This window comes from Aethalodelphis obliquidens, unplaced genomic scaffold (assembly GCF_003676395.1).
Source record: "Aethalodelphis obliquidens isolate GAN/ISIS:26980383/991018 unplaced genomic scaffold, ASM367639v1 scaffold32, whole genome shotgun sequence".
NCBI classification, from domain to species: domain Eukaryota; kingdom Metazoa; phylum Chordata; class Mammalia; order Artiodactyla; family Delphinidae; genus Aethalodelphis; species Aethalodelphis obliquidens.
In genome coordinates this window covers 2625405-2641520 of record NW_020837976.1, presented here as the reverse complement: position 1 = coordinate 2641520, position 16116 = coordinate 2625405, and the positions used below count along the sequence as shown (strand labels likewise).

The following is a 16116-nucleotide window of genomic DNA, read 5'->3' as shown; positions in this document are numbered from 1 at the left end:
ATCCTTGTTAAATTAGGAGCCTAAAAAATAAAACTGTCCCAGTTTTAAATGGGTATGCCTAAAAATTCTAAAATGAAGATTATGTACCACATGAAAAACAAGCAGTTTGGTTAAGTAATGAAATAACCGCAAAAATAAGTCACATATAAAACAGTATGTACACTGAACACAACAATACAATAAGCTACATGCCTTTCTTTTAAAACTAGGAAAGAATAAACAAATGCCATTCCTATAAAATGGTGATTTATTTTTCTTTTCCCAACTTTCTACAGTATCATCTAAAAATAGAAAATTTAAAGTAAATGGGTAGTAAAGCATTTCAGGGTTTTAGAGATATGAAATTTTGATATTTTCATATATTATGGAATTTAAAAAACTTATGTTCAAGAAAATGTTTCACTGATGCAGCTAAACTATGCAATTCATTCAGATACCATTTACTAACTTCTTACTATGTGCCAAGCACTTTCACCTATGGAAATGCAGGTAGAAAGATGAGTAAGATAGGGACTCTGCATAATAAAATTTTAATGATCTTCTTAAAATTTTAATGTCTTATTATAAGACAACAGAAAGTAATCATTTAAAGGATAAAGAATTTAACCTTATACTTAAAGATGGCAGAATGCTAATTCTTCTCTGTTAAATGTTTAATTAAAAACTCAAGTACATCTGGTCCTATTTAAATCATTTGAAGATATTGTATTTGCTTTACCTCCAGGTCACAAAGAATAAGCTTTTTCATAGTGTACAGCTCCTATAATAGTTTAAACTTGAAACTGTTCCTATTGGTAAACTTACATGCTGGGGTCACAGTATTATAAACCAAGAGGAGGATATGGCTTCTCTTCAACAGAAGTTGGGAGATGTTATTATTCCTTTGCAGTTTTAAAAGTGCACATAGCTGATTACATTGTTATTATCAGTGTAGCCATTATACAAGACAGAATATCTTGTATCTGGATTATTTTTGCTATCATTTCATTATATAACTACAGTGTATAAATATTTTCCGAAAGAGAATGAATACAATGCCCCCAAAACCTACTGTGTCTTCTTCACTGTTGTATTCTCAGCAACTGCTACCATTCTCAGCATATAATTCAATAACTGCTCACTGAATGAATAGCAAGTCAGTACTAAAACTCAGAATACTTCCTCAATGTTTCACACTACATTTTCTGGGGGAAAACAGTGTAGTCAAATGAAGAGCAGAATTAATGTAAAATACTCATATTTGTCCCTGAACATATGACCACAAGCACAGTCACTTAAAAATCAGATGTTTATCACTAACAACAAATTTGAATTTCTAAACTTTCAAATATTTGAAGTGAACTAATCTGCCTCACATATAAACAGCTCCTATCAATTGATAGGGAAAAGGCCAACCAAAGAATAATCAGGTATATAAACAGTTCTTAAGAAAGAAATACAAATCACCCTCAAGCATAAGCAAAGATGCTTAATCTCATTCATAAGGGAAACATAAACTAAAACTACACTGAAAATAATCAATAGATATATTAATCAAACACAACATGGAGAATTCTTCTAGATACAGATGGGAACAAACCCAACTATAAAAAGACATTTTAGATAACTGGGGAAATTTGAACATAATCATCTAATAGGTATAAGATGATATTAAAGAATTTGTTTTGTTAGTATAATAATGGCAATTTTTTGTTAAAAAAGACTACTGGAATATACTGAAGTATTTATAGATGAAATTATGTCAGAAAGTTCAAAATAACTGAGTGGAAGAGGGATAAAGATGCAAATGCAAAATAAGTAAAACAAGATTGGCTGTGTACTGATAACGGCTGAAGCTGAGTGATGGGTAAATAGGAGTTCATTATACTATTTTCTTTACTTTTATAAATGTACAATATTTCCTAAAATTAAAAAGTCTTAAACTTTAAATTTAAAAAATGGAAGAATACACACACAAAAGATAATAAAAGTGGTTACCTGTTTGTGTGTGGGGAGAAGAGGGTAAATTTTTGCTGTTTATTTTGTGTTTTCACAATTTTAGAAAAAAAAGTTTAAATTAAAAAAAAAATGGATAAAACAATAATAACTTCATTGACACCTGGATTTCTAACCGAACACTAATGTACCCTGACTGCATCAGCAATTCTAATATGCTGAAAGAGTGTTTTAATGGAAACATGGATCAGAAAAATCTATCAAAGAATGAGCGTAATAGAGCAGTAACAGATGTAAGTGAAGTAGCAGATGTAGTTGAATTCCAACCTTCCATAATAAAATTAAAGAGTTTCTAATGTTTTTCTCACCTAAGAATTCAAAAACTACAATTAAGAAATAGAAACTTTCAGCAAAGTTGTAGGATACAAAGCAACACACAAAAATCAGTGGTGTTTCTTTACATTAACCACGTGCACTCTGAAGAGGAAATTCAGAAAATCCTATTTACAATAGCATCTAAAATTAAGAAAATTCCATTTACAATAGCATTCAAAAGCATCCAATACAAAATAAGGAATAAGCTTAACCAAGGAGATGAAAGACTTGTATGATGAAAACTACAAAACATTGCTGAAAGAAATTTAAAAAAGGAAAGACGTCTCATGTTCATGGACTGGAAGACTTAATATTGTTAAGATGTCAGCATTACTCAAAGTGATCTACAGATGCAATGCAATCTCTATTGAAATCCCAATGATGTTTTTTGCAGAAGTAGGGAAATATGTCCTAAAATTCATATGAAATCTCAAGGGACTCCGAATAGCCAAGACAATCTTGAAAAAGAACAAAGTTGGAAGTCACATATTTCCTGATTTCAAAACTTAATAAAAAGCTACAATAATCAAAACAATATGGTACTGGCATAAAGACAAACATACAGACCAATTACAATAGAGCCTTGGCACCCTTCTCAAAAAAATGGTTTTTGAGAAGGGTGCCAAGACCATTCGATGGGGAAAGGACAGTCTTTTCAACAAATGGTGCTGGAAAACTAGATATCCACAGCAAAAGAATGAAGTTATACCCTTACCTTACACCATATACAAAATTCACCTCAAAATGGAAAAAGGACCTCAACATAAGATCTAAAACTATAAAACTCTTAGAAGAAAACACAAGGCAAAACTTAATGGCAATGGATCTGGCAATGATTTCTTGGATATAATACCAAAAATATAGGCAACAAAAGAAAAAAGTAGATAAATTAGACTATATCAAAATTAAAAACTTCTATGCATCAAAGGACACAATTAACAGAGTGAAAAAGTAACTCACAGAATGGGAGAAAATACTTGCAAACCATATATCAGGTAAAAGATTAATATCCAGAATATACAAAGAACTTCAACCACAACAAAAACCAATATGATTAAAAAACAGGCAAAGAACCTGAATAGACATTTCTCCAAAGATACACAAATGGCCAATAAGCACATGAAAAGCTAACATCACTAATCATTAGGGAAATGAAAACAGTATGAAGGCTCCTTAAAAAACTAAAAGAAGAGTTACCAGTTGATCCTGCAATCCCACTCCTGGGCATATATCAGGAGAAAACTCTTATTTGAAAAGATACATGCACCTCAATGTTCATAGCAGCACTATTTACAATAGCCAAGACATGGAAGCACCTAATGTCCATCGATGGATGAATGGATAAAGAAGATGTGGTATATATATACAATGGAATATTACTCAGCCATAAAAAGAATGAAATAATGCCATTTGCAACAACATGGATAGACCTAGAGATTATCATACTACGTGAAGTAAGCCAGACAAAGACAAATATGATATCACTTATATGTAGAATCCAAAAAAAATGATACAAATGAACTTATTTACAAAACAGAAATAGACTCAGAGACAAAGAAACCAAACTTATGATTACCAAAGGGGATTGGGGGTGGGGTGGGGTGGAGGGAGATAAGTTAGGAGTTTGGGATTAGCATATACACACTACTATATATAAAACAGGTAAATAACAAGAACCTACTATACAGCACAGGGAACTATATTCAATATCTTGTAATAACCTATAATGGAAAAGAATCTGAAAAAGAATACATATATGTATATATATGTGTAACTGAATCACTTTGCTGTACACTTGAAACCAACACAACATTGTAAATTAACTATACTTCAATTTTAAAAAAAGAGAAAGCTATTCAACTGAGGGAAAAGAAAAAAACTAAAGCACGGTAGTATTAACCTATGGTTGCAGTAGGTAATCAAGAAACAAATGTAATACGAAGCATTTCCCACACATGGGGGAAATGTATTACATGAAAGTCACAGAATTAGATAGGTATATTAAGGCTTACTATCAGACGTTGAGTTTAGCTTTAATAGTTTAGCTTTTAATAGTACATTTTAACACAATTATATATAACATTTATATACTCAACCTAATCGCAACAGCTCAATTCTCTGTATGCTCATTGCATTTCATATAAACCTTTTAGCCCTTATTTCACTATACTGTTAATTATCTGTTCACATGACTCTCTCTCTACCAGACTGCAGGCTCTTTGAAGGCAAACTGCCATTTACTTTTGGGTCTCAGGGCTTGGTGGCAAACCCAAGCACTGAGATACAAATTCTGAAGGTTTGTCGAATGACTTAGGTAGTATTTTTATGTCAATAAACAATCCTGCAAATAATTTTACAGAAGATAATTAAGTTTAGAGGTTACGTAACTTGCTGAGATCACAGAGCAAGTACATAAATGAAATTAGAATTCAAATCCAGATCTTCGGTCAACAATTTCTATGCCCCTTCCACCACACCATACATATTACAAGTAACTACAAGCTGTGCAGGAGCTACATTCTGTGGTTAGTTGTCTGTAGTCAAAAAGCAACAACTCAACCATAAAAATGAATCACCCAAAATTGGAATAGTAAAGGTCCCTTAAAAATGAGATCTTTGAACTGTCATAAAAATTAGTTATTATTATTATAGTCTCAGCAGAATACTGCTACAAGTATTTCAGAAAAAAATTACCTTGTACTTCTTTATCATGACACTCCTTTAGTTTTGTCCAAACATCCTTAAAGTCATTAGATACATCTGCAGAACTAGGGCTTCCACAACTGCTTCCCGGGACGTTCATCTTACTTAATATGCTCACACTTCTACTGCCTAATGTTTTCTGACCTTTTCTGTTACATTATACAGGTCTGAAGTTGTCTTTGGTCAGTTCAAATACCTGAAACAACAGATTGCAACATAAGTGAATTCTGCATTTATCTTTGTGTAATTTGAAATCAGGATGACTTCAAGCCCAGGCAGCTGATCTCAAGTTTTCCTTATTTACCTATGATCAATCACTTTAGAATTTGAGGGGGTGGAAGTGAGGAAAAAAGATGAGTATGGTGAGAAAAGCCCCAATTTCAGTTACCTGGCCTTAAGTTAACCTACTCTTTCAGGCAAATTTTTTCTTATTCCGCCTATGAGGAAGTAATTACCTACATTATGTTTAATTGAAAGGACTATGATATAGAGAGGTTTGTAATCATTCATGGTCAGTACTGTTTCCCCATTCTAAAAGAATTTATTGCTTTCTTAACTTTTGAGTTGATATGGAATACAACGATATATTGAACCAAAAACTGGAAAACACTCTGAAATATTCTTGACTTAATAAGCATTCACATCTAGACACACACACTGTAAAAGAGTAAGAAAGATGACTGACTAACACGAGTCTCTGAACAGCTTTCTCATAACAATGAAATTTGGTGAGCAAGATACAGACACAGCCAAGATCTATGAATACGGAAACATCTAAAAACAAGGCAAATATGGGTAAAGCTATTTTGTGCCTCTCAGAATAAAGGTGAATGATTAAGTTTATTATTTGTGTAGCCCCTCAAGGAAGCAACAGGCTATTAAGTTCAAGTGGATTAATAAATATTTTAATATGTGTTCTTAAACTGAAACCATTAACTAGCTACTACTAAAAAATTACAATAAAATGATTAACAAATCTACTAACCCTCACATCTGGCTCCTTAGTCAATGCCTTACCATTGCTAACAAGTGCCCAAACGGATTTAAGTGTCTTTTACTAACCATTTCCTGAGGTCTCTGATGAAGAGGCTAAGATAAGCAAGGGCATGTCTAAAGGGAGCAATATTATGTGCAGAGCCACTTGGTAAACTATAAAACACTAAAGAAATAAAAATACATTTATTAAGCTTTTCAAAAATTGTGATTACACTTTTTTTAAAGATAATCAGTGAAAATTGAACAAGTACTAGATTTTACATAATATTAGGAAATTATTTTTAATTTCTAAAGAGGCTTGTATTCAACTATTTATTAAATAGTTTTATTTATCTAAATAAATTTTATTTATCTAAATTTATTTAAATTTAGTTAAATTTAAATTCCATTTATTTATTTATCTAAATTTATCTAAATAAATTTTATCTAATTTATCTAAATAATTTTATCTAAAATTTATCTAAATAATTTTATCTAAAATTTATCTAAATAAATTCCATTTATTTATTTATCTAAATTTATCTAAATAAATTTTATTTATCTAAATTTATCTTTTATTTATCTAAAAGATAAATCAATGGGTCTATACTACTGTCAATAAAAGCCACCATTTATTAAGTGTTCACTATGTACCATGGAGTGTGCTGTTTTATATTTCCTTTTAATTTAATCTTCACATTGTATAAAACAGCTACTACTGATATTATTAATTTCATTTTAGAGTTTAAGAAAACAGGCTTAAGAGACTATGTGACTCCCCCGAGGTCACATTGCTAGGACACGTCTACTACGGCCACGTCACTGCTGCAACTCAAGTTGTGATGCCAATGAACTCCAAAATACTCCTAAGAAGCAAAACAAAACAAAACAAAAATGTTAATTGTTTTTATTAATCAAAAAGTTCAAAACAAAGTTTTAGTTACTTTAATGAACAATTTAAAATTGTATATTTTAGCATTCAATAGTTTAAAACCAATAGTGTAAGATAAGCTTCCTTTATTCTACCTTCAGGGGTAATAAAAAGGTTAAGTGTTTTTTTCCCCCCACATAACAATTTATCAATACTAAGTTGTTCAGATATTGAACAGCTTATGGCAATCATCTTCCTTGCTCTTTTACAGTGTGTGTGTGTCTGTGTGTCTAGATGCTTGTTAAGTCAAGAATATTTCAGGGCGCTTTCCAGTTTTTGGTTCAATATATTGTTGTATTCCACATCAACTCGAAACTTGAAACCCTCTCCAATCTATTTTGCATGCTTAGCACTTTTTGCTGGCATTTCTTTTGATATTGAACCGTTATTCGCTGCACGAATAATTTCTCAAAAATGTGCATCTTGCCTCTCAAGTTGCATCCTGGGCTCAACAGTTTGCAATAATTTAATACATTTCTGTGCCTCCTGTTGCAATGTAAACCACAAACCACCACACTGAAGGTGCTCAAGAGAAGATCTTTCCTGTCACACCACACACATTCTTAGGTGAGGCAAGAGCCGCTCCTCAGTTCACACAAGGGCCCTGAACAAACTGAATAGGGACTCTGACTGCTGCTCTTACGAGCAGAGCAGAGGTCCAGTGGCTCCCATCCCAGGACCCTTAGCCATCAGCCTCCTCCCGCACCGCGAAGGGCTGGCGGTCCGCCCTCGCCAAAGCGCTCCGCCGAACAAACCACACGGCTGGCGCCGGAAGCGCGCGCGGCGACACCGGGCGCAGGTCGGCGCATGCGCGTGGCGGGCCCGGCGCCGGCAAGCAAGTTCTCAGCTGGTGCGAAGACTCGGAAACAGCGCTCAGCGCTGGGTCGTCCGCAATCCGGTCTACCTCCTGCGTAGTTCAGGCCGGCTCCAGCCGACTCCTCAGATTCAGCCCCAGCGCCATACAGCCATTCCCACCCCGGGGTCAAACGCCTTCGGTCAGCCGGCAGCTCCAGACCGGAAATAGCCCGCTAGGACCCAGCGCTTTGGGTCGTGGAAAAAGATTCCTTTTACTCACAGCCTGCAAGATTGCGTCGAGATTCTCGAAAGCCCCAGCAGGAACGCGAGCACGCTCTGGAGAGGGGAAGAGACGGCCGTTCGCTTTTCTGCTCGTTCCCTCACTAATCTGCCACACCGCCAGCAGCCAAGCCGCCCCCTCGGGGCAGCCCGCGTTTTCCAGCGCTGGGGGAGGGCCCGAGGGCCGCCGGCTACGCTCGCCCCGCCCGGACCTCGCGCGACGTCACGCAACGTCGTGTGGGAGTTCCCGCGACGTCACTCCTCTTCCTCCTCCTACCTCCGCGGAGCTGGGTGGCGCCCCTCACGCCCCCTGCGGAGGAGCTGGGTCGGCGAAGAGTCCCACCGCGTTGGGCGGTGACTGGAGAGTGGAGCTCTTCCACTGAGCCGTCAGAAGAGGCTCCGAGAGCTGGCGGCCGCCACCGCGTTTTTTGAGAGGGCCCGGAGAAAGCTCACGCTGTTCTGTCTGCGGAGATTCACGTTCTCCTAAGAAGTGATCAATGTGTCTGACTTAAGCCCGTTTCTGGGAAAGCACGTAGGAGCGGCCCGTACCAGATGGAAAGATAAAGTTAACTGAGGAGGGAAGGGACACAGATCAATCTAACGTAGCTTTCCGGCTAGTAGCTCTTACCTACAGTTTAGTGATGCGACCTGACCGGACTGGGTGGCGAGGCCGCGTAGCAAAATGAACGATGTATATTTTGCTCAGGTTAAAGAAAGTTTCTGACGAACCTGAAATGATACGGAATCAGAAGTGACGCATTATTTACTGGAACAACATGCTGTTAGGTAATTTTTTTAAGTCAACGTTTTATGTGGCTGTTCGTTTATAAACATTCAAATTATTAGTATATTTTCCTATTTATATTACCTATTTAAAAGAAGCGTTTTAGCGTTAGAAATTCTAAATATATGAAGTTGAAGAAAATAAACAGAATAGACAGTATCATAATATTTTTTAAACCAGTTCAATACTTTTTTTAATGCTTATAAGACCTGGGAGGAAGACAGAGGATATTATAAACTTTAAAAAGTAGAGTTGTATTTGGGAAATCAAAGATATAAAATGTAAAAGTAATTTTCCCGTTCATTCCCGGTCTTAAGGGATGAATATCACAGCTTACTCCTTGCGAGTGGGCATAACAGGATGTTTCTGTACCATCCTAGCAATGCTGTAGGAACATTGGTATCTTTATAAAAGAGAGCTGCTGAACATTCATTACCCTGTTAAAGTATCATTCACTTCCAAATTTTATCTTGTTTTAGTCTTTTCTATCAGATCCTCTTACAGCACTATGTGCTATGTGCCTTCCTATCTGACACTTATTGCAGTTTTCATTATTTGATTAAATCAGTCTCCTCACTAGACTCCTAAGTTTCTTAAGGTCAAAACCATGTCTTGTTCACCTTTTTATCACCAGAAACTAACCCAGTGCTTGCCAGAGAGTCAATCTCCGTGTAAAATTAATGAATTGGGCGTTCCTTGAGGGACTCATCTTTTTCATTTAAGCGGAGAATATCTTTGAATCCATTCTAAATTCTTAGATTCTCTTTATGGGATTTTATGATAAATCACTTTAACGGTGGAAACAGTAGGCATACGTGTAGATATCTGCCTCCGATAAGGAGCCTTAAGACCTACATGTAAATTATGAAGTCCTATGAGAAAACTTAACAGTGAAGCAGATATTTTGAACTCTTTGTAATACTGGGTTTCTCAAATTTTATGGCTTAGAACAATGCTTCCCAAACTTTTTCAGTACCTGGAAAAAGAATACTTGTATTACATATTGTGATCAAAAATGAGACTGCTTCCATCCAGAGGCAACAGCAACTAGGATTCCAGCCACCTCAGGCCCAGCACTGCCACCTTGAGGGTTGGGAGTTTAATGTCCTAGCATACATATTGGAGGCCCTTGGTTAGGATGCTCAATTTAAAAATTGTGTGGTGAAATGGTTAAAACGGTAACTTTTATATATGTACACTTAACCGCAATGAGAAAAATTGTGTACTGAAAACTCTAGGATTCTTAGAACTGTAAGAATTTTGGAACTATGTAGATTTTGAAATCATGTAACTCAAGCCATTTTACAACTGAAACTCTTTGTTGATTCATTCTATACAATCTGCTTACCTCCTACAGCTGGGTAGCTGAGGGTTGTGACGGGAGAAATCACATAACAGGTTAGACTGATATCACTAAAATTACATGGTTTCAGACCTCATATAGGCACCAATTAATCTCTAAAATAACCTTTATTTAGCTCCTTCTGTTTCCTTTGCTGTCTTCCAAACCTTCACTGTTTTCCTCAAGCCTCTATACAGTATTCTCACTCTCAGCAGACACCTTCACCTCTTGGTTAAACAAGACAATGGGACTCAACAAGTGTGATCTTCCTGAACTTTCTTTCCTCAACTCTGTGAATTAGGAAGTACCATTTTGCAGAGAAAAATGCAACCCTAATCCAATTTCTTCTCATCACCTCATCTGTATCCACCCTGGGCCAAGCCACCATCATCTTAAACCTCTTCTGCAGCAATAGCCTTCCTTTTTTTTTTTTTAAATCAACTATCTTTCTACTTACATTGTTTTCCCTTTACAGTGTATTCTCCAACAGCAGTCAGAATGATTCTTTAGAACCTAAGTCAGAACATGACACTCCCTTAGTTTAAGACATGCCAGGGTCTTCCCATCACTTTAGAATAATATCAACCCCCTTTCCATGGAGTCAGGACAGGTCAATCACTGTATTCTACTGATGTTACCTCCTAAATAGAGTTCTGAATTAGTGCTTTCCTATCCATCCTCACTCTTTTTGCCCTAGTTTTGGCCCTGATATTTCTTACCTAGACTGTGCTTCCAATCTTGCACCTAAATGCAGTTTCCACACAGCTGCCAGAATGCCCAACCATTATTTCTGATCTTGGCACTCTCTTGTTTAAAACCATTCAAGTGGCTCTCAATTGCCTAAAGATTAAAATTCAATCCCTTTAAAATGTCAAAGAAGCCCTTCTTAACCTTACACCTCTACCCCCCACCTTATCCTTTCCCTCTAAAACAGGAGACTGCTTATATTCCTCCTTCCTGCTCTTTGCTATTTCATTGTCTTGGCTCATACAATCCTCTTCTCTTGAAATTACCTCCGCCCAGATCCTTAATATTTCACCCCCTTTCTACGTATCCTTTAAGACTTAGCTCAGGTAGTGCAGCTTCCAGGAGACTACCTTAATGTCTCTCTTCACCCCTTCTTCCTACCCCCTTCCACAAATAGCCCTCCTCATTCTCCCATACCCTTCTATATGTATCTTTGTCACTGCATTTAATGCTATTATATTGTAATTATATCTTTTATCTTACCCAGCTAGGCTGCAAGGGGTTTCTTGATAGCGGAGACTGTGCTTTCTTCATTCTCCTCGGTATTCCTAGTTCTTATCAGAGAGTCTTAGAACAGTACTACCCAATAAAGCCACATATATGATTTAAAATTTTCTATTAGCCGCATTTAAAAAGGTGAAATGAAACAGGTGAAATTAACTTAATATGTTTTGTTTAACCTAATTTATCTAAAATATTATCATTTCAACATGTAATCCATACACAGATTTATGAATGAGGCCGTTTACATCATTTTTCTTCATACTGAGGCTTTAAAATCTGATGTGTATTTCACCTTCACAGGACATCTCAATTTGGATTAGCCACATTCCAGGTGCTCAAACTCACATGTGCCTAGTGGCTACCATATTGGCACAAAACATGCCCAGCATATATAATGAACAAATGAGGTTACATGATTTACCTGAAGAACCAAGTTGGAGCTGATTCCTATGGAGCTGTTTCCTACTCTAAGGCTATTTCTCCTATTTGTGCTGGGCATTTCCCATCTCTCTCCCACTCTACACATCATGCCATTCTCTTCCCCTCCCAGCAAATTTTTTGCCTGTATCCCCAGGCAAAAAATCTAGTGATTAAACCCATTATGATTATTTACATAATAATGTCCAGCACCTTTAATACAAACACAAAATACTAGTAAACTGGAGTGAGCTGTATACTTACAGTCAGAACTACTTTAAGAGCAGAACAAAAGAGATAATAAGAAAGATAAAAATAAGATAAAAATAATAAGAGGGATAAGAGGGGAGAGAAGTATTAACATAATAGAAAATTATGCGGTCAAAATTTGTGTCAACCTAAATGAACACGATTTAGTTTTTAAAAAGTTGTTTACAGTAATTACTAGGTGTTGTTTGGATCAATTAGTGATCTTGCCCCAAGCGCCAAAATGTTTTATGATTTGAGTTGATGGTGCTGAGATTCCAGTTAGGTTGAGCAGTTTTATAATTGTTTTAAAAGATATATTTAACATTCATGGAGGATGTCAGTATCACAGTTTTTCTTTTGAGAGTCAGGTGGTCATTAAAGTGCTTATAAAAGACATTAAAGATTATACATTGCTTTCCGATTAGAAAAAGTAGCCTCATGCGGTATAGCCAACTTCTAACTTAGGTAGAGAAACTTTTATGTATTTTGATTATCTCTATGGCTACATATACCTTCTTCATTTCCCTTTATAAACTATTAAAGTAGTTTGTGTTTTTAAGTACTTAGCTACTTCATTTCGCATCAGCAATGAGCAAAGTTTTATTAGATATATAATTTTCCCAATTTAGGAACTATCACCTTATACTTGATAAATAGTCTTATACAGTATACTGTGTGCTTGCCTATTGGCATAGGTTTAAATGATGGTGGGCTGATCCAGGATGTTAATGATCTGCTATTTATTGTCAGTGGAAAGAGGCATCTTTTTCTTCCAGGCCATCAGTTTGTATACAGTGGCTGCTTGGGCAGTATTTCATATCTCTGCAATATAGGTTAATGAAGCTTAGGAATTTTGTTAGATAGCCGTTAGGCCCTTTCTTTAACACTAGCATTTGTAAGAACCTCAGAGCTTAACCGCTGCAGAGATGATAAAAGAATTTAAGAGTGATCACTAAGACTGTAGAGTAGAAAAGTGGATTGTATTTTGGGAATCTTGAAAAACCAATCTTTATCTTTTTATCCAGTAAATGTAGTTCTATACAAATTGTCCTGTGTACATATATATAATGCTGCCATGATGGAAACTGTGGGAACAATATTTACAGTAATGTAAATGGAAAATATTATGAAGAGTTAACTGTAGGAACAAGTCACTGACACTTGGAGTCTATTAATTAAAGCATTCCTTGATGGGTTCACAGGAGCAAACACATTTAATATTCATTGCTTTGTCCACTTAAAAAATAATGATGCATGTCTTAAATGGTAATTTTTCCACCTATGAATTAATGAATTTATTCACTGCTGGCATGTAGTTGTGATCTTTAATGTACTCATGCCTCACAAATTGCACCTATGTCTTCAAACACACTGGCTGACTTTTTCCCCCCATTTTTTTCTTATTCTAACTATGTTTGAGAAAAACAGACTATTTAAAAAATAATGACATTTTGCTTTTCCTAATCCATATGTCAGTCTAAGGTTAAGGAAGCTTTGATAATTACTGATCCAAAAATGTTTTACGTTTAAAATTCAGTTCTTAGAGGAGGCCTTCAGTTTTAGCCAATACTTTTCTATTTTACTTAAGTTATAATCGGAAGTATTAGAACTGAATAGTGAAATTAAATTATATTTTAATTCACTTCTCACCCTTTGGGACAATTTGTTTTTGCAGACTATTTAGGATAGATAGAATTCCTCTTCCCAAATCTAGTACACTTATATAAAATGACCATATGCCCTGGCTTACCAGCAACAGTTCTGGTTAATGTCTGTTCTTCTGGCTTAACTATTAACAGGGCTCCCATTTACTCTAAAAAATGTCCTGGTTTGGGTGATAAGTCAAACGATCAGAAGCTTTAGGGAATTTGAAATATAAACTAATAAAAAAGGGAAGATTCAAATGACCTTCTCTTGCCAGGAGTATTTTCTTTTCAACTATGTACAGATCTATCTAAACTCGTTTTAAAGAATATTATGATACAGATAATGTAAGCCATAAAAGAATTGCACTTTTTGGTTTATTGCTAGTACTCTGAAATTCCCATTAGTTGGGAAGTGGTTTGTTTAATACTGATAGAAAATGGGTTCAAGAAAAATTTGCGATGATAAAAATACAAAGTACTGTTCCTACTTATCTTCTCTTTTGAACCTAAAAACTGTATCATACAGGTAGAACAGGTACAGTTTTCATCTCTTTAGAAAGGTTGATAAACTAGGTGGTGTGACTAGCACTATATGTACAAACTAGTAGATAAGTTGACCCAAGACTTTAAACCCAGTCTTCTGGACATGAGTCCTGTGTCTATGATCTTTTCAGTACACCATGCTATTTTTAAATAATAGAATCTCTATGAAGCTTATTCTGTGCTTTTCTGTTTTTAATTTAGAAAATGCTTTTGAGAAAATAACCAAATAACGTTTCTGAAAAATTATTAAAAATTATTACCTAAAGGCTAATTTGCAGTCCCAGTACATTTTTCTGTTTACTTCAGAAAGCTTTACATCATATGAGGTTACTATAAGGACTTTTAAATTTGATAGCAACTTAATTTGTCTTATTGAGAAGAGGAAAATAAACTGGGCTCTCTTGGTCAGGATTGGAGTGAAGCACTATTCTATGGATTAATCTCAGTTTTTTTAGACTTTTTTGCAATAATTTTATTTCTTAGTAATTATGGCACATATGGCCTTTTACTTGGTTTACGATAGATGTGGACATTTGAGAGATGAATATAAATTGACTTCTAATGGAATTAGTGAAAGTGTTTATACTAGATTCCCAGCTAGATTCTTTCATGTAGTAAGTTTAAAACTAAATAGATTGAAGAGCCTTGAATTATGTTGTAATCTCAGAAGGGACCAGAGCAGGAAGTGCTCCAAAAATTGTGGCCTTATTTTACAGTCAATGATGGTGTATGGCCATATTCCCAGCCTATGGTACTGTGCAAGTCCTGAGTAAGAGACGACCAGGGTTTATGCTCTGGCCCTATCTCTGGTTATCTGCATGTTTCCTAGACAAGTCTTACTTCCTCAACTGGAAAATGAGAATACTCATACTTAGTATGTCCAAAAGGGTGGCTGTAAAAATGAGGTATTATATGTGAAATTTCTTAAAGCTTGCCAGTTGGGAACAGAGTGGTAGCAGGCTTTCCAGGCAGAAGGCATGTGCAAAGGTTCTGCTGGGGGGAATCATTGTGAGCTCTGGAAAGTGCAAGTATATAGTAATGTATTTGTATAGGTTGATAGTGGGAAATCAGTAGCAGTTCCACCTGATTTTTTGAATGAATTATAATTTGTAATTATAATCCTATTAAGCAAGTAATTTAACTTCTCTGTGCCTCAGTTGTTTTATCAGTGATATGAAGGTAATAATATAAGCCTTGGGTATTTCACAAGATTGTTAAGGATTGAATGATTATATATATGTATTCAAATAGTGTAAGAAGCTATTGTTAATAATAGATAAATTTAAGAGCTACAGCTAATCAGAGAGATCTTTCCAATTGCTAACATTATATAATTATAGTGAAATTGTTGAATTGCTATGCAAATTGTGAGAGATTTATAATTATAGAAGTGATTAAATGATAATTTGTTAAGTGCTTTTTTTTTTTTTTTTTTTTGTGGTACGCGTGCCTCTCACCGCCGTGGTCTCTCCCGTTGCGGAGCACAGGCTCCGGACGCGCAGGCTCAGCGGCCATGGCTCACGAGCCCAGGCGCTCCGCGGCATGTGGGATCCTCCTGGACCGGGGCACGAACCCGTGTCCCCTGCATCAGCAGGTGGACTCTCAATCACTGCGCCACGAGGGAAGCCCCACATCTTATTTGATTCAAATAATTAAGTTTAAATAAGTCTGGTAGTTAAATAGTCAGGTAGTTATTATATTGTTGTTATTTCCATTATATTACAAGGGATTTTAACCATTATCTAGCTGAACTGCAGAATTGTATAGAAAGGAGAAACTAATTTATTCATTTATTTCAGAAATTGGTGGTTGTAAGGAATCATTTATTTAACAGAGATTTATGATCTATTCAGCTTCAAGTCCAAGAAAGGGAGCATTGGTATCAAGCTGA

At 35.7% G+C, this 16116-nt stretch overlaps 1 protein-coding gene across 9 annotated transcripts in view; it reads right to left on the bottom strand.

Moving 5' to 3' along the window:
* RBBP8 (RB binding protein 8, endonuclease) overlaps positions 1-16116 on the bottom strand; it is a 96140-nt gene that overhangs the window by 72627 nt on the left and 7397 nt on the right. For 5 of the 9 annotated variants that reach the window (XM_027127590.1, XM_027127592.1, XM_027127591.1 and 2 more), the window contains 2 exons: positions 7995-8722; positions 5005-5209 (listed from right to left, as the gene is read on the bottom strand). In XM_027127590.1, coding sequence (XP_026983391.1) covers positions 5005-5113 — 109 coding nt within the window. In that variant the 5' untranslated portion in view covers positions 5114-5209; positions 7995-8722. Of the gene's footprint in view, positions 1-5004; positions 5210-6642; positions 6855-7994; positions 8723-16116 lie in introns of all 9 variants that reach the window. The other 4 variants (XM_027127594.1, XM_027127588.1, XM_027127589.1 and 1 more) reach the window with 4 other exon arrangements.